This window comes from Mycetomoellerius zeteki, unplaced genomic scaffold (assembly GCF_001594055.1).
Source record: "Mycetomoellerius zeteki isolate Tzet28-1 unplaced genomic scaffold, Tzet1.0 scaffold100, whole genome shotgun sequence".
Lineage (NCBI taxonomy): Eukaryota > Metazoa > Arthropoda > Insecta > Hymenoptera > Formicidae > Mycetomoellerius > Mycetomoellerius zeteki.
The window spans coordinates 404,411-423,738 of record NW_017255912.1 but is presented as its reverse complement, the minus strand read 5'-3'; the positions used below and the strand labels follow the sequence as shown (position 1 = coordinate 423,738).

General features: G+C 37.2%; 1 protein-coding gene across 1 annotated transcript in view; it reads left to right on the top strand.

The window, feature by feature from the left end:
* Nucleotides 1-19,328, top strand: part of Dscam1 (Down syndrome cell adhesion molecule 1) — a 78,858-nt gene that overhangs the window by 33,462 nt on the left and 26,068 nt on the right. The window contains 3 exon segments of the mRNA XM_018461525.1: nt 10,520-10,643; nt 17,781-18,217; nt 18,746-19,002. Coding sequence (XP_018317027.1) covers nt 10,520-10,643; nt 17,781-18,217; nt 18,746-19,002 — 818 coding nt within the window.

Below are 19,328 nucleotides of genomic sequence, written 5' to 3'. Positions count from 1 at the left end.
TGTGTGTGTGTGTGTGTGTGTGTGTGTATGTGAATAATAATTTTTTATAAGAAAAAATGGATGTAAGATTTTGAAATACTATATGTATGTACAGGATGTCCCATAACTCTTAATTAATATTTTTAGGAATGAAAGAGAGAATGAAATTTTGAATTAAAATTTGTTTTTCCCAATTTTGACTCAGACCATTATTTACCAAGTTATTAATAATTACCTTATAGTGGATAAATCAGATTATGCTAGTCAGAGTACGCAGGAGCGCAGCATGCTATGAGACTCCTCGCGTCTACTGTACATTCTTCTGATTATATAAAATTTTATTATAATTTTTCAGGTTAATAAATAGACGAATAAATCAATAAATGGATAGATAAATAGGTAGATTATTTATTTATTTATTTATTTACTCTTTCATTGATTTATTCATTTATTTATTTATTTATTAATATGAAAAATTATATTAAAATTTTAATGGCGCAATCTGATTGATCAACTTTATTCATTAATAACTCGGTAAGTAATGGTCTGAATGGTTTGGCCAAAATTGGGACAGAAACTTTTAGTTCAAAATTTCATCCTCTTTCATTGCCAGAAATATTAATTAAGAGTTATAGAACACCCTGTATATATTAATAGCGCAAGTAAAAGAGAGAGAGTATCATGATCATCGATATTTCTTTGGCATCTTCGAACTTTCGTAGAACCAGTCGCAAGTGCCCGTCCGAAATTTCCGTCGCTGGCGGACTCGCAGGGATTCAAAGTGTACTTAGATGGCGCGATGACACTATTGTGTCCTGCTCAAGGGTTCCCCGTCCCATCGTACAGGTAAAGACCTCTTTTTTTTTCTTCCACAAAAAATTATCTTTTCCATCAGAACCGGCATCCAGCACGCGGCCGCAATTATCCGGCTCGAGTGATCTTCAGCGATTCAGCATCTCTTCACAAAGAGGTGTTACTCTCCTTTGTCCCGCTCAAGGATTTCCGGTACCTTTCTATAGGTAGGCGTTTGTGCACTATTTTCGAAGAGATTAAGAAATCAAAATCACATATTTATGAATATATACATATTTTTCGCGTTCTGCTTCTCTCAACATCCTACAACAATATTATTTCGTCAGGTAATTAATTTCTGAACTACTTGACATTTACACAATTTTATGATTTGTCTCAGACTTTTCTATTTTTCATAATTACAAAATTTAGAAATGTTGTTATTATGTACGTCTCTACAGTATTTTCATTTGCTCGCTATCAATACGGAATCGTTCATCGTTGTTAACGAAGAGGGTAGACCCTATTCCAGCATAGTTAGAGTAATCTGGTGCCGCCAGCTTTGCGCATATCGGACTGTGTCTAGCGTTCTGTTTTTAGAACCCGCGTCAAGCACCAAGCCTCAGTTTCCATCTGTAAACGACGTTGGGCTACGCGTTACAAAAGGCATGGGCTTTACGTTGTTATGCCCGGCTCAAGCGTTTCCGGTCGCTACGTATAGGTAGGTTGATGTATTGGTTGATCTGCCACTATTGTCGTGGAGAGAGGAGAATCTGACGGAGAATATCTGAGGGCTTCTTCTCCCTGAGGATGGCTACTCTGTCCCAGTATCGATTTACTCGCGCGTAAAATGAGATTGCCGTTTATCTCAATTTTTATTTTATTTGTGACAAAAATTTTAATGATTTCTTAACTATAATAGTAACGCGATTTAATACGTATTATAATTTAATATTAATTAATATTATCAATTTAATGTATCATTTTTCCAAAATGAAAAGATTTATTCACACACACACACACACACACACACACACCAAATTTTAAACTTAATTCTATGTATTTTAATAATACGATGTATGTATCAATGAATCGAGGCTTTGCATTTGACTAGAAGTTTGATTTGTAGAACCGGTCGGCTTCGCAAAGCCCAAATTCTCCACTATCGATAAGAGCCGTACGTTCGAGATCGCGGAAGTTCAAGGCGTGACACTGCAATGTCCCGCCCAAGCGTATCCCGTCCCAGTCTTCAAGTAAGTTTGCGAACGCAAAGTGCACGGGGATCATCGATTTCCTATACAGTCGAACGACTCGGTATTCGCTCGTTTGTATTTTTGGTTACGTAGAACCATTGTCGAGCTCGAAACCGAAATTAACAGCGTTGGACGTGAAATCGACGAATCCGTATGCGATATTGGATTCCATCGTGACTCTCTTGTGCCCCGTTCAAGGGTTTCCCGTGCCAGCATTCAGGTAAATTGCTCTTTAACTTGATATTCGTCAGAGCTATCCTCGCCGTCTGTCTTAGGGTGGTCTTTGATTTCGTCGGTGGTGGGTGAAGTCATCGAAGACACGTCATAGCAGGTGATTATCTTCCCCAGTGTTTCACGACGGTTGCTGAGCACTGGATAGTCAATATTAGCATGTTCAATTATTATGAAGTTACCTTGTCCCGGTGTACAGGATTTCTTAGGCATTTAAGAAGAATAAAATAAAATCGTACTACAAAATGTTGTTTAGGAATTATTGTAATTTAAGCAAATTATAAATTATAGTAGTTTAGCAAATGTTAATTTTAGCAAAAGAAATAATTTCATCATTCATAGTTGTCTATTTTTTTGTTAAATATTGTAATTACATTTTAATCGAACGAATAAATATGTTGAATAACTTTGACTTTGTATAAAATCAAACATAATGATTACTGAAGATTCACGAATTTGGTTCTTTTTTTAGAACCAATTACCAGCACGAAACCAAAATTTCCAATGACAGAAAATTCTCGCACTTACACAACGTACACGGTGCAACGTGAGCAACCTTTAACTTTATCATGTCCAGCTCAAGCATATCCAGTACCAAATTACAGGTATATATAAAGATTGTCTGAATAGTTATATTGGTTGATGCACGGTTACGCGGTATAGAAAGTGATTGAGTAAACACGAGGGAAAGTGAACATTGAAGGGCAGGAATCGATTTTTCCTTCCAGCTTGATCGCGTCCTTGTTATTTAAATTATATTCAAATCCCGCTTAATTTCTCTCTGTCCTCGGAATTTCTTCGGCGCAGAAATTAATAACCGTCGTTTTCTATCTCTCTCTCTCTCTCTTTATATTCAAGATTAATCAATATATTTCAAATACACGTAGAGAATTATGTGTAATATAAATATTAACTTTCAGTAAAAAATATTCACTTTCTTGTGTAAGTTAGAATTAAAGGATTTTTTTACAAAAATCAAACAAATGTAAAAAATTAAATTTTCAGGAATTAAAAAAAATTTTATTTTCATACCGTTTATCGTATAAATATGGTAATTTTTCTGCGGACGTGTAATAAGTGTAAGAACAAAGTTTTAAGTTTTGATTAATATTTTGAGAATTCATTAAAAAAAAAATTATAAATCACTGAATTTGTTCTCTTGCGGAAATTTTATATTTATTACATATCTACTTATCCTACAATATTTTACATTTATCTTTTCTGTAACATTAATAAAAATGATAAATTGGTATGATAAACATGAAGAAGGAAATATTACATGAAGTATATAATAAAATAATTTTTTAATTTTTTATTTACTAAATTTTACATTCTGTTTTTAATAAAAATATTTCTTGCTAGATGTTAAATTCTTATATTTAGGTTTTTTGTTTCATTTTTGTCGGAACAAAATTGTTGATAATGTAATGCTACTAATAAAGAAAAATTTGGCACCGCGTAATTCAAATAAAGAGAAATAGTTTATTTGGATTTTGTCGGAAATCCTTCAATTATATAATAATTTTTATATATTGTTTAAAATACATTTTTTAGAGGGAATATTTTATGCTTCTTGTACTTAAAGTACAATTTTATTTTCGATTTTGCTTCTGGTTCTTCTACGGGATACCCAGTTCCAGCGTTCAAAACGTGTTATATCGACACGTGTGACTAATGTTTCCTCAATATAGAGCCCGTGTCCAGCGCGAAACCAAAATTTACGAATGCCGACATAAAAGTGGTGAGGCCGACGCCGAGTTCCAGCGCGGTATCATTGACTTGCCCCGCTCAAGGGTTCCCTGTTCCATTTACACGGTTAGTACTAGTCTTCGTGCCTATAAACAAGCCTTATTTCTCGTCCTCGTGTACCTCTTAGAACCGACATCAAGCGCGAAACCCAAATTGCCGAGTGTGCGTAAAGTTGAATTCATGGAGGCTAGGGTACTTGGTGCAGCGAACCTGATGTGCCCCGTGCAAGGTTACCCTGTTCCAATTTCAAGGTGAGACGTGAATATATTCTGTCCACATTCTTCACAATCGTATTAAAATAATTGATATTTTGACTGTTCAATGTTGAATTTTCGACTTACGATAATTTTTAATCACAGAAGATTTCTCCCGATTTCTTAATTGATAATTCTCTTGCTGTTCGTGATGTCGCGAGTTGCCACGTAAAAATGATCATTTCCGTCACGTTGTCTCTCGTAGAACCAGTCGGGTTTAAATCGCCGATTTTCTCCACCGATGACACTCTTAGAGCTTATCCTAGACGTATGGGTACGGATGTGGTGCTTGCCTGCAACGCTCAGGGATTTCCTATCCCAACCGCCAGGTAATCTCGCATAAGAGGTGCTTACGCGATTCAATTTTCGTCGATTTCAGAGCCGATAGGTGCCAGATTGAAGGACAACCCATTAGTATTTTTTGTGCTGCCCAGGGAAGTCCTGTGCCGACAACTAGGTAACAGCTTTAAGATTCATAGTTGACAAAGATTGACTTTGTAAAAAAAAGTTTTATATCGATGGATGAGATTGGGAAGAAAGAAAATCAATTTATATCAATTAATCAAGATCGAGCTTCGCTTTTGCGGGGAAACCCTGTTCTTGCGCAAGGTATAGGGCTGTATGTAAAAATATATTTTCTAAATCAATAAAAACATTCTTTAGAACCCGTTGGAAGTAAAGCACCCGCCTTCGCGGGTGACGCAAAGTTATCTCTGCTGGTGCGAAAAGCGAACATGGACGTTAGTTTGTCTTGTAATGCTCAGGGTCATCCTCCTCCAATATCTAGGTATGAGATTATTACAGCATTATCAACTATAATTACGAGAGAGTGTTGTCAGAGCAAAGGGAGAGAAGATACAAGGGAATATTGTTAAAGCAATAATATTTTTATTCTTAGTAGAGAAAAGCTACTAAATTCTATTTCATAAAATAGCCGTTTTATTAAAAGACGAATTTAATAACGCGTAATGCATAATAGTTCGTTGTTGGCAAGGGAAAGCCCTGTCCCTGCTTCAAATATACGAGCGAAAATTGGGTTCGTAGTAATGGCAAGTCGATATTCTTTAGAGCCCGTCGGAAGTAAGGCGCCTGCCTTTGCCGGCGAAGCAAAGATATCTTTATTGGCGCGGAAAGCGAATGCAGAAGTCAGTCTTCCGTGCAATGCGCAAGGCCATCCTCCTCCAGTGTCTAGGTACGACATTTAATAAGGATTCGAGTAACATCGATCTTTAAAAGTAATAGTAACTTCATTCTATAGGCAACATTCATTTGTCTGTAAAAATGTTTCATGAATATTAGAATTCAGAAACGATTTTAGATACATTTAAAATACATACATGCAATTTATATGTGTATTAAAACATCTTATTTTTGGCACTCTTATGTTATTTGCAATATTACATTACTTGTTACATCGGTTGATTTTTCTTTCATATCTTTCACGGAACAATCGTTACGAAAAGTTGAGGGGAACTCTGTCCGAGGGTTCAGTCATATAAAGCATATTTTTCGTGACGTCTTTTATTTTCTCATTTAGAGCCGATGGGAAGCAAAGCGCCCGCATTTATAGGAGACGTAAAAACATTCTCCTTTGTTCGTAACCGCGGATTGGAAGTGAACATGCTATGTAACGCGCAGGGGCATCCTATTCCTATAACTAGGTACCTAATAATTGCATTGTCATTAACCATTCATTCAAGTTACATGATACATGCTTTCATAATTCAATGTCTCCGTAAAACTGTTAGCACTCGTAATATAATAGATGGGAATTTAACGATTCTTGGTGTGGTTATTCAGATTTCTTAGCTTTTGAAATATGTTGGATCAATTATGCGATGATTGCTTCATGCCTCTCGATGTAATTAGAACCAGTCGCCACGAAGAAACCGAAGTTCTCGAGCGAATCAAAGCTGGCTTGGTACGATCGCGTTAGAGGAGACAATCTGACTTTGTTGTGTTCTGCGCAGGGGTTCCCAGTTCCCACGTATAGGTACATGTGCAAATATTCTGAAGCTACAAATAGAGCGACAATTGTCGCAGCATGCGAGAGGAACCTTATTTCATTCTCTATCGTACAATTAGAACCAGTCGCCACAAAGAAGCCGAAATTTTCGAGCGATGCAAAGTTTGCTGGATACGAACGTGTTCGAGGAGACGATCTAACTCTGCTGTGTCCCGCGCAGGGGTTCCCAGTTCCCGCGTATAGGTACATGCACGTGAGCTTTTTAAAGCTGTAAATAGAGCTATAGAGAATTATTACAGCATGCAAGAGAATTTCATTTTCCGGTATTTAATTAGAACCGGTCGCCACGAAGAAGCCGAAATTCTCAAGCGACGCAAAGAAGGCCTGGTACGATCGCGTTCGTGGAAACGATTTGACCCTGTTTTGTCCCGCGCAGGGGTTCCCAGTTCCAATGTATAGGTACATGCACGCAAGTATCTAAATCGTAGATAGAGCAATTGGTCATTCGCGCAACATGCGAGAAGAGATTTATTTCCCTACCTGTCATGTAATTAGAACCGGTTGCTACGAAGAAGCCGAAGTTCTCGAACGATGCAAAGCTAGCTTGGTACCATCGTGTTCGAGGAGACGATCTAACCCTGTTTTGTCCCGCGCAGGGGTTCCCAGTGCCAACGTATAGGTACATGCACTCAAGTACTAAAGTAGATTGAGAAATAAGTGATTCTCATAGCATGATCGTGTCTGTCTATAAATTGTCAGAGCCAGTGGGAAGCAAAGCGCCGACGTTGACGGGCACTTTGAAAGGAGGTTGGATGAATAGCAAAGCTGCTTCCAACGTTGTACAATTTTGCCCTGCTCAGGGCTATCCAGTACCTTCGTTTAGGTAAATTCGCATTTGTGTTTCTTTTAATTTTTTAAAAACCGATTTTTTTATTTTAATTTCTAGTTGATAAAATTTCATTTTGTTTTCCATAAAATACGTTGTCTAAATGCGTTTGCGTTTGTATCAGTCTTTCAATTGTTGTCCTATCGTTCTAAAAATAATATGAGTCACATGGCTTAGAGTTTCATTGATTTATATTATTTTATTAGTCGCAGAAGGGTTCCCTGTCCCTTTAGAGATAAAAGACAATTCTGTTATTGTTTATCGCATGTTTCTTTATATATTAGAACCTGTGGGCAGCAAGGCGCCTGCATTTACGGGTGATGTGAAAGGTGTGTGGATGGAAAAAAGCAGAGCATCCAGTGTCGTATTACCGTGTCCAGCACAGGCATATCCCGTGCCTTCCTTTAGGTATAGCTTATACATGTATATACTTTACAAAAAGAACAACAAATTTTTTTTGTTTTAAAACTGAAGATCAATTATATGAATCAAGAACAAGTTATTGCTTCTCATTTCACATTTTATCTCTTTGCGCCCGCGCCGTTTTCTGCTCCGATTTTCCGCTCCGTTTCTTGTTAACGAAGGGGCCTCCTGTTCCATCAGAAAGGTTACATAAAAACACGACAAGCGTCGAGTAAAAATATCAACTTGCTGAGCAATCGTTGCATAAATGATTAGAGCCAGTCGGAAGCAAAGCGCCAACGATAACCGGCATCGTGAAGGGCGTGTTACTAGAGATCGGAGCGCGATCCGCTGTCGCATTATTTTGCCCGGCGCAAGGCTATCCTGTACCCTCTTTCAGGTAATGGCATAGAGCGTAATTAGATATGTTTAAATTTTAATTTAATCTCTACAAGATTTACCTACGTCAACTTAAATTAAAAATTGTTTACTTTTCATTTTATTATATTTGGATTTATTCAATTCATTGGATTTATTCAATTTATTGTTTATGACAATAAATGCAAGCATTAATCTTCTTTAACCTCCAATTAAATCCAGATAAAATACTAACTGACAAGCTCGAATTAATTAACATGGAAATAAGCATGTATGATTAATTTTATAAAGTCCGAGTTGGTTTATCATGCACGTTTGTAATCGTCAGAGCCGATTGGAACTAAAGCCCCGGCTCTCAGCGAGTTAAGAGCTGGATGGTTGAAGAAAAGAACGCACTCCAATGCTGTGTTGTCGTGCCCGGCGCAGGGATATCCTGTTCCCTCCTTTAGGTAATGACATAGCACAGGAAAAATATAATTATATCCGATACGTCTTGTAAAACTTATATCTCAATTTAAAATAAATCGATTACTTATTGCTTTTTACTACCCCCGAATTTTTTTTAATTTACTTTGATTTATTGTTCTTGACGATAGACCCAAGCATCGATTTGTTACTTCAATCTGGATAAAAGATTAATCTTGAGCCTGAGTAATATGTATGGAAAGAACGATTTTGCGCTGAATTATCTAAAAATTTAGCTAAATACAGATCTGAAAATAATTTTATTGGACTATCAAAATAATTATGTAGGACATTCAAGTCGGTTGTTAGAATGTCAAAATTTTTTGCAACATTGTTTAAGTTTTTTAAATAATTATTTTGATGGTGTAACAAAATTATTTTCAGATCTATATCTAATTAAATTTTTAGATACTTTAGCAAAATCGTTTTTTCCGTGTACAATTAATTTTATAAGGTCCAAATTGGTTGATTGCATGAACTTTGTAATCGTCAGAGCCGATCGGAACTAAAGCCCCGGCTCTCACGAACGAGATAAGAGGGGGATGGCTGAAGAAGAGAGCGAGTTCAAGCGCAGTATTACCATGTCCGGCGCAGGGATATCCTGTACCCTCTTTTAGGTAAAGTTACCGCAGTTAATGAAGACTGTTGCGTGCCACTTTTTCTGATTTCTCGACTGGCTTTTGTTCGCTAGAACCGGTCGGCAGCAAAGCGCCGGCGTTGACAGGCGATTTGAAAGGTGGATGGAAGGAAAGAAGGGCGGGCTACACAGTCATATTGTTCTGCCCAGCTCAGGGCCACCCTGTGCCCAGTTTTAGGTAAACTTCTTTAACGCAGGAAAATACATGTAATTTTGAAAAAAGCGGAAAATTTTTTCTTGAAAAAGAAACTTTCATAATATTTTTTTTTTCAATGAATGAGTCATTTTCTTTACCTCCGGTTTTGTTTGAAACATTTTCGTTTTTTGAATCGTTAGAACCGATTGGAAGTAAAGCACCGGCGCTGGTTGGCGAAATGAAACGCGGGTGGAAAGAGACAATTGCGAGATCCAGCGTGGTACTGACGTGCCCTGGTCAGGGTCACCCTGTGCCCAGTTTTAGGTAACGACATTGTCGCGCGATTCCTTTTTTAAGAGATTAAGGCTCGATTGCACCAACGTTACTTTGACTTTAAATTAGTAGCTTAAAACTTTCTTTCTCTGTCTTTTTAAAACCGAAAGAGAGACAGACACACACACACACACAGAGAGAAAGAGAGAGAGAAAGTTCTAATAATAAGTCTTGTTTAAAATTATAGTAACGTTGGTATAATTGAGCCTAAAATGTATTATACATACGTCGATAGAACCGGTCGGCACTAAGACACCTTCGATTTTGGGAGAGAAGGGCAGTTTGATGGAAAGGCGCACTGATACACACATCGTGATTCTTTGTCAAGGGCAAGCTTATCCTGTGCCAGCGTTCAGGTAAATCATATATGGGCGAATTATATCGATTGGAGTGATTCTTTTCTTAATCGTGTTAGTAACGATCTATTCGGTTGAAAATAAATGTTAGGATAATTTCTTTATTTCTCTACACTGAGAAAAATGTTTTGGTACGTATATGTATAACCATTTATTTTGATGATATGTGACTAATAGAAACTTTCTTATTTTTTCATTTACAAATTGTGTTGTTCTAATCAAAATTTGATTAGAATAACATAATTTTTAAATGAAAAAGTAAAAAAAATTTTTGTTAGTCACATATCAACAAAATAAATGATTATATATACCAAACATTTCTCTCAGTGTAATATATTTATACAACAAAGGTCTGTAATTTATTTGTGTAAAGAACCGGTAGGTAGTAAGGCGCCTTCCGTTACGGGTGACGCGAAACGATGGCTACGAACTAAATTGATGATCGGATTTGCGATGCAGTGTCAAGCGCAGGGTCACCCAGTACCAGCGTTCAGGTACTTACAGCGTGATTGTGCCCTTTATTGGTTTGTACATAATTAATGAGAGTTCGTGATATAGTCAGAACGGTTATGGAATAGTAATCGTGTGGTTCGTTTTATTTTTTTTGAATAAACATTTTATTTTCACATCTCAGAAACGTAAGTTTTTACGGTATAACTTTTTTAATTCGGAAATCGACCTATGCGATTCTTATATTATCAGAGCCAATGGGAGCGAAGGGACCGAAATTCTCGAGTGACGATCGCGTCAACTCATTTATACGCGCTGCGGGAAGTGCATCGAGCTTACACTGTCCTGCGCAGGGGTTCCCCGTACCGTCGTTCAGGTAATTAAGAGAATGAAAAATTATCGGAGGATATTCAAATGATTTTCTCGCTTCGCTCCAGAGCCCGTGGGATCGAAGGCGCCCGCCTTTCAGAGCGACGCGAAAAGCAGTACTTATGTAAGAAATGCGAAATCGTCACTCGCGCTAACTTGTGCCGCTCAAGCATCGCCACCTCCGACTCACAGGTAATGATGTTACGAACTGGACATAGATCGCGTAATTTGGAGTCTGATAAAAATGGTTGCTGCTAAAGTATTGTATGATTTGTTGTTTTTGAACTAGGGTTAATAATTGACATTTCTCTTATATCTTATTAATGCAAATTTGTAAATTTGTAAATCTTTTTATCATTAAAAGTAATACAATAATTACAAAACAATTTTTTAAATTACTTTTATACTCTATTATTTATTTACTTTTTCATTTGTATTTTTAATATCTTCCCCTTCTTTTTTTGGAGAAGTATTTTAAATTTAATTTTAGTAAATTATTTAATAAGAAATTATGGCGGTGGCGCGTTTTGTCCTGACCTTTTTATTAGATGTCATTTTAAGAAAAATAACAAATTTCGTTTATACGCTAGAGCCAGCAGGTCGTGTATCTCCAAAATTTCCGAAATCTGCAAAAAGTGATTCATTCGAGGTGGCGAATGGTGCCGTGATAAGTTTATTGTGCGATGCACAAGCATTTCCTGCTCCCGGGTTTAGGTCAGTTATTAATATATTTAGTTATGTATTCTATGCAGTTCTTATTCTTAATTTATGTATATATAATCTTAGTAGGCTATTTAAAATATACAACATTGTACGGCGGTGGCTCGTTTTGTCCAGACATAGATATATCATTTTAAGAAAAATAATAAATATTGTTTCCACGCTAGAGCCAGCAGGTCGTGTATCTCCAAAATTCCCGAAATCAGCAAAAATTGATTCATTCGAGATGGCGAACGGTGCCATAATAAGTTTGTTGTGCGATGCACAGGCATTTCCTGCTCCCGCGTTTAGGTCAGTCCATCAATATATTTAATTAGTTTTGTATATATATATATATCTGTATTATGTGGTACCTTCTTATTATTATTTAAAAAAGAAAGTACAAACAATGCATGGCGGTGGCGCGTTTTGTAGACGCTAACGTTTTATTTTAAGAAAAATAATAAACTTTATTTACGCGTTAGAGCCGGCAGGTCGAGTGTCTCCAAAATTTCCGAAAATGGCAAAGATCAATTCCTTTGAAGTGGCGAGTGAAGCCGAAATCAGTTTATTGTGCGATGCACAGGCATTCCCTGCTCCCGCATTTAGGTCAGTCTATATGTATATATATAAATATATTTTATCGGCATTTTTTAAATATATTTGACGTAACATTTACTCAGTTTAATTTTAACAAATTGATAAATAAATATTATATTACGGTGGCGCGTTCTGTCGTAACGAAAAGGTTATAAAAAATAACAAAATTTACGTGTATTAGAGCCAGCAGGTCATGTGGCCCCAAAATTCCCGAAAACAGCAAAATCCAATTCTTTCGAAGTGACGAATGATGCCGAAATTAGTTTGTTGTGTGATGCACAGGCATTCCCTGCTCCCGCATTTAGGTCAGTCTATCGACATATCTAATTAAATATATTTTCATAAAGCTTTTCTTGCTTATTCGATACAGTACGTAAACGTATCGTAACGTTATCGTTCTGTAGAACCTGTAAACGGTGCTAAGCCTCGAGTCGCTTCTACATCTAAATATGATGTTCTCGCGAGTGTCATCGGAGCGGCTGTAACAATGTTGTGCCCCGCGCAGGGACACCCTCTTCCAGCTTATAGGTATTTACAATTATTTATTGTAATCTGTAGCAAAGACTTTCCTCCGTTTCATCAATTTTATTCGCGCTTAAAGATATGTCTTCGACATAGCTCTTTTCTTGGCGAAGGATAGCTTTGCTCACTTAAGTCTTAAGCGATACGTATCAGTCAACGTACTTGACTCGTTTTATCGCTTTATTGTTTACGTATCTAGAGCCAGTAACTGGCGCAGCACCAAGGGTGCCACCAACAGCTAAAATAACTGTCCTCTCAATCGCGTCGCGAACTGCCATGGTAATGCTGTGTCAGGCTCAAGCGAATCCACTTCCTGTCTTCAGGTAACGCCGACATAAATGCAAATATTGATAAGAATTTCCTCGGGATGGGAATTAAATAAAGATATAGTGAAGATACAATTCTAAATGAAATTTATGTACACACATACAGTGCTCATGTAAAAGAAGCATTTGATTCCTCAAGATTTCTCAAGAAAAGATTTTTAAGAGAAAACTACTAAAAAAGGATTAATTTTTAACATTGATTAAACATTGATCTTAAACATTAATTGACTTTTTAAAAGTCAGGAAACAGTGACATTTGTTTTTACTAAAATAAGAAACGCATCCTGCCGATCATGTACTAATATTAGATTGAAGCATATATGTGAAGATATCGATTGATTTCGTGGTAGGTGAACCTTTCGCCCTTTTCGTTTTTAGAACCGGTTGGAAGTAGTCCGCCTCGATTGCCACCTAGATCTAAATTTGACGAAATGATGAAAAACGAGGGTTATGCAGTGACGTTGCTTTGCGAGGCTCAAGCCAGCCCGTCACCTTTATTCAGGTGAGCCTGTTCGAACAATTTAACAAAAATTGTCACTGAATTATCATAATTTGTACAAAATCCATATAAAATTATTTAAATTCTTTTAAATTTATATTGATAATTGTACGAAATTTTAGTAAAATTGATTAAAGGAATTTTTAAAAAACATGATGTAATGTAGTTCTTGAGAATGTAAAATGCAGTTATCAATCGTTATCTTCATATTTTACCGTCTGCAAACCCGCATTCTGCGTGCCGTGCGTCAACAATACATTTGATACTGACGACGACGACGACGACGACAATGATGATGATGATGATTATTATAATGGCGTCGCGTTTCCCAGTTTCCCCAATGTTTGCGCTATTGCAGAACCGCGAGGCAGTGTACGTCCGAACGTACGAGACAAGGATGTGAACGGATTAAAAAGGGACATCCTAATCGGACAGACGGTTGGCCTACCTTGTCCTGTTCAGGGTTTCCCAGCACCTGCATTCAGGTACAAGCATTTACAAGTCGATTGACAAATTGCGATGCGAATAAGAACCACATATCAGACAATTTCGAAACAACGTTTGTATATCTCATTTTTAATTGCGATACAATTGTGGGAAGGTCCAGTTGAAGAAATGAGATATGCCTACTACGCTAGTTCGTGTTCTTGCACCCCGATTCCCTACTTACAGAACCAACCGGCAATGTTGCGCCACGCATTGCCGGTGAACGTTACGAAGGTGGCAAGTTGATAGATGTACCAAAGGCGGGTATGGCGGCCTTGGAATGCGCTACTCAGGGTTTTCCTGTCCCATTGACAAGGTATTTTGCTATTGGCAAAAATCGCTGCAATATCTTCCTTTCTGTTTTCTTTACGATGCTATTTCAGAGGGCACAAATAAAATCGCGCCACGGTCATCAGGCAAAAAGTTCAGATTCGAAGTTATTCTGGCTGTTGAAGGTCAGGATATTGCGTTGAGCCATTCGCTTCAGGGATACCCTGTGCCTCTCACAAGGTAGACTTTGGAAGTCCTCTTCCACACGCGTGAATCTGTATCTGTTTTTTCTCTGTTCTTCGTCGTCGTCGTCGATAAAGCGAATCACGTTCTATAGATTACTGAAATAAAATGTACTCATGTGAGAATGCTCTCGATGAGCTATAGACAATTATAGATAGGCATAGTGCACTATTTCGTGAGTTAAGGAGTTAACAATTTTGTGAATTCGGAGTATCCGTTAAACACAAAATGACATTACATCAATATTACAATTTTCCATTTAATAATATAAATGAAATATAGCACATGTACATAACAGTTACATTATTGAGTAGAAAATTATAACATTGTTATTTTTATACTTTATTGTGTTTAGCGGATAGATATTCAAGCTAATAGCGAGTTTACATCAAACTTTTACCGTGTGACGTTTGAGTTTATATATAATATATGTGTGTGTGTATGTGTGAAAAAGTGAATCGAAAATATCAATTGCAAATTCGATACAACGTCATTTATATCAGTAAAAAAATTTTTGAAATATGTTTTAAGTAATAAATAAATAAATTTATAAATAAAATCAATATTAATTAAATTATCCAAACAAATAATATTAAAAACATCAATCGACAGATATTTCCAAACTTCTTTTCTATTACAAACAATATTAGAAAAAATTTATTTCTCATCAATTAAACCGGACTCAATTTAAGAATACCGCAGATGTTAATAGAGATCTCACGAATCTTTGCAATACTCGTTCGATATCGTGCTATTTAGCGGTGTCCTTCAAAGCGTTCCCGCGGCCGACTGTTTAGTTGCACCGCACCTGACAGCGTGAACTTCATGCCCTGTTGGATATTTTCATCGTTTAAAAACTATTGATATTACATTCTATGACATGAACTATTGACATTTTCGATTTATTTTTTCATGAGGAACATTTACATATCGGCTCTTGCGGGTGGTCTGGATCACCCTGTATATAGTAATAGAATAAATGTAATCAATATAAACTTTAAAACATTTTCTGTCATTATGTTATATTAATTAGATGTGAGCGTTTTCTGTCATTATATTATATTGATTAGATGTGAGCGTCATGCAGTAAATAATCAGATGTAAACTTACTACAACATTGTATTCAATATCGTTCATCATCTGGCAAGATTGGCATCATAGTCAGGTGAGTAGTTTGCATGTTAAAATTCTGTCGACTTAAGCCAGGACGAACGCAAAGGTGATAGGGTATGTATAAAACTGTTAGTCGCTTAAAATTCAAACGTCGCGTACCGGTTCCGCAGTTCAATTAAAAAATAGAATGGATCTGAAAAAACGTTATCAAGGGACGAAGCTCTCACACACTTTGGGCAATCTATTTATTTCAGAGCCGTCTGGTCGTACTGCCCCGAAGACGACTGGTGACGGCCTTAATAAGTACCGCGGGGTAGAGGGCGAGTCTCTGGCGCTGGCGTGTGCGGCACAAGGCTTTCCTGCCCCGATTACTAGGTACACACCTCCGTACAGATCTTTTTTCTCCCTGATTTGGATGTAGTCTCACGCTCCGCGGGGCACAGGTCCTGTATTCACTATTAATATTTTCCATCCTTACCCTCTACCCCGTGTCGGGTGGCGGTACCGTAAGATTTGACAGGGGCAAGAAGAAAGGACATGATTTTTTAATACAGAGATAGGATAATATTGTGAAATCCAGAGAAGAAATATAAAAGTATTTTTAAGACTCGGTGCAGAATATGAGAGAAAGAGTGCAGAGACGTAGAGAAGGAGGAGAGGGGAAGAGAACGAGAGAGAGCGTAGATTAGAGCAGAGCTTGGAAAGGTGCTGAAAATAACTGATGCTCTCGATTTTCATGCGACGGTTTAATGATTTCGATAGCCTTTTAATTCCGAATGTAAACTAAACGCGATATTACACGAGTCACAAACAATAGTGCTAATGACGAAATGTATATCCCTGATCCGGGGCCAATTGGACGTGTTGGTTTTCAGTGCCAACTGGATCCTCCCCTCAACCCTCGAGATAGGTGACGGAAGCGCGACCTCGAAAAGGATGCGGGCCCTCTGCTCCCCCGGTATCCTCGGTGCTGATCCGGGTGGTCCGAGAGGATATCACCCGATCAATGGGGCGGTCAATGTTGCCCTACACCTGCACACCTCCAAATAAGTCCCACAATATTTGGCTGGTAAGTCCTTGCCACCTTCTCGTGCCTCCGTTCATCCGCTCGTATTAATTCATTCCCCACATTCTCTCTCTCTCTCTCACTCGTTCAAAAGAAAAGGTAAAGAAGTGGATCGCTCGTTCATGTACACATTGGGCGTGTGTGAGTGACTGAGGAGAATCGAGCCTTAACATTTTTTTCACATCGTCCAATTGCACCATCGCCATTAAACGTACCGCCAATTCACCACTACCATTTTTGTTCCCTGCCCGATCGCCTTCCACTGTCCGCCACCATTTGTAATTGTACATTCGACAATATCTCGCAAATGCTATTTGAGGTTCTGGAATTGATTAATCAATGCTAGAGAACGAATTTTAAAATGATTTTGTATCGTGACATGTATTGTTATGTGTGAGAGATATTGTTGCTTACATAGAAAAGTATGAAAGAGTCCTTGCACTAGCACAAACCGCCTACAACAAACCATGTCAAAAAACCGCTATTGCGATCGCTTGGTTACATCATTTTATTCTGGATTATTGGCGTTTCTTTTTTATACCTTCCTTGCCTAAGCTAATCAGCGACGAGCGCCGTTATGAATATCACGAAGAATCGAATATAATCGTTCGTTGCTTTCACACTGCACACAATCGCCCCTCACCTTCTTCCTCAGGGATTTTATCGCGGCAAGAATCGACATGTGAATACTTTTTTACGTATTCTCTTTTGCTTTTATTAATCTATTGTCGTCGTCATTGTCTTTATTCTTGTGTTGCGCCCCGCCTGCATTGCTTCTCGATCGTGAGGCTACAGTAGAAACGTCTTGTTTTATTCTTGAATTGTGATTTTGTTCTTGTACAAAATTATTTCGCGAAGGAGATGTGGCACCGATAGATCGGTGGAGAAACGGAAGGCCGTGCCCAGAGACGCCCAAAGCCCTGCAAATAGAATTTAAGGCATAATAGCGTAGAATGGAGCAAATAGTGTTATTCGCGGTATCGGATTTATAAAAAATTCACAGTCTTGTACGTGTCTCATTCTCCCGTTAGAGTTTTGTGTAAGCTGTATGTTATAATAAAAATATTGTAATATTATATATTGTAATAAAAACAATAAGAAAATGAAATAACAAATAACAAATAATAAGAAAAAAAACAAATTTTTCTATAAAGAATTCTTCTATAAAGAACATAAAAAATAAAATTTACTTTAATATTCTTGTTCCATTTTGCGATATAAATTTTAATTTATATAAGCGAATGCAATAAAGATACGGAACGAGCAATTCTCGTTCCGGCATTGACGCGAAAATCGGTAGTTTTTATTTTCTTGTTCCAGATGGTATAAGTTCATCGAGGGCACATCAAGGCGTCAGCCGGTTCAACTAAATGAACGCGTACGTCAGGTCAGCGGCACTCTGATCATCCGTGAAGCCCGAGTCGAAGATTCCGGTAAATATCTTTGCATCGTCAACAATTCCGTCGGCGGCGAGAGTGTGGAGACCGTTTTGACTGTTACGGCACCGCTGATCGCGGAAATAGAGCCTAGCACGCAGACCATCGACTTTGGAAGACCAGCGACCTTCACTTGTACCGTCCAAGGCAATCCGATTAAGACCATCTCTTGGCTCAAAGATGGAAAGCCCCTTGGATTAGAAGATCGCGTGCTTAGAATCGAGAGTGTGAAAAAGGAGGACAAGGGAATGTATCAATGCTTCGTTAGAAATGATCAGGAAAGTGCGCAAGCAACGGCAGAGTTAAAACTTGGTGGCAGATGTAAGTTAAAATTTTATCATATTTTCCTCCAATGGTGTAATTAAATTAGTAATAAACATTTTTACTGATATATTACAGTAATGGTAATGTTGTATATAAACTGGTTTACTGTATCTGTGTACGGGGGAAAAGAATCTAGTTGCATTAATTGAATCTAGTTAAAAATGGACAAATTAGACCTTTCTGATTGAATCTATTATAATTCTAGTTGAGTTACAAGAATTCTGATTGATTTAATCAGAATCTTCTGGTTCGTTAATTTTCAACCAGAAATTTTTCTTAGTGTGGTTAATTCAACTAAAAATTTTGATAATAATTTTGTAAGATTTCATGAAATGAAATTTTTCATTTCAAAAAATTTTCATGAATTAATAAAATTTTTAAAAAATGTAATTACTGTAATTTTGTTGAAGTGATATTCGTAAATGGATATGAAATCGTTAATTAAAAAAACTGATGCCGCGAAAACAAAAGATAACGTTGTGATAGTAAACAGAATTATCTTTTCATCTCTTTGATTATCGACAGTCGAGCCCCCGCAGATCCGTCAAGCCTTCGCCGAAGAGACTCTTCAACCCGGACCGAGTATGTTTTTGAAGTGCGTTGCCAGTGGAAATCCTACCCCCGAAATTACCTGGGAACTTGATGGAAAACGGTTGTCGAACACCGAGAGACTGCAAGTGGGACAATACGTCACGGTCAATGGTGATGTCGTGTCGCATCTGAATATTTCGAGCATTCATACCAATGATGGTGGTCTCTACAAGTGCATCGCTGCGTCAAAGGTTAGTTCTCTTGTTTTTTATTAAATTTTTCAATATAAAAATATGTAGACTTATTTTATTTAAATTTTGTTTATCATTCATTAATAAATAAATATATGTATAATATAATATAGTCATAGGTATATAAAAAAAACACCCTTAATAATGTATTGGAAAACGATAAATAAATAAAAGCCAAAAGAAAACTAATAAGATATTAAAATTGTTATAAAAATAAATATTACTTTTAATGAATCTATTTTTAACTTACTTTTCGTTAGATGTAAAACATTGTCAGAGTGTTTTATGGTCAAGGCTGCATATTTATCTTATAATATGTATATACA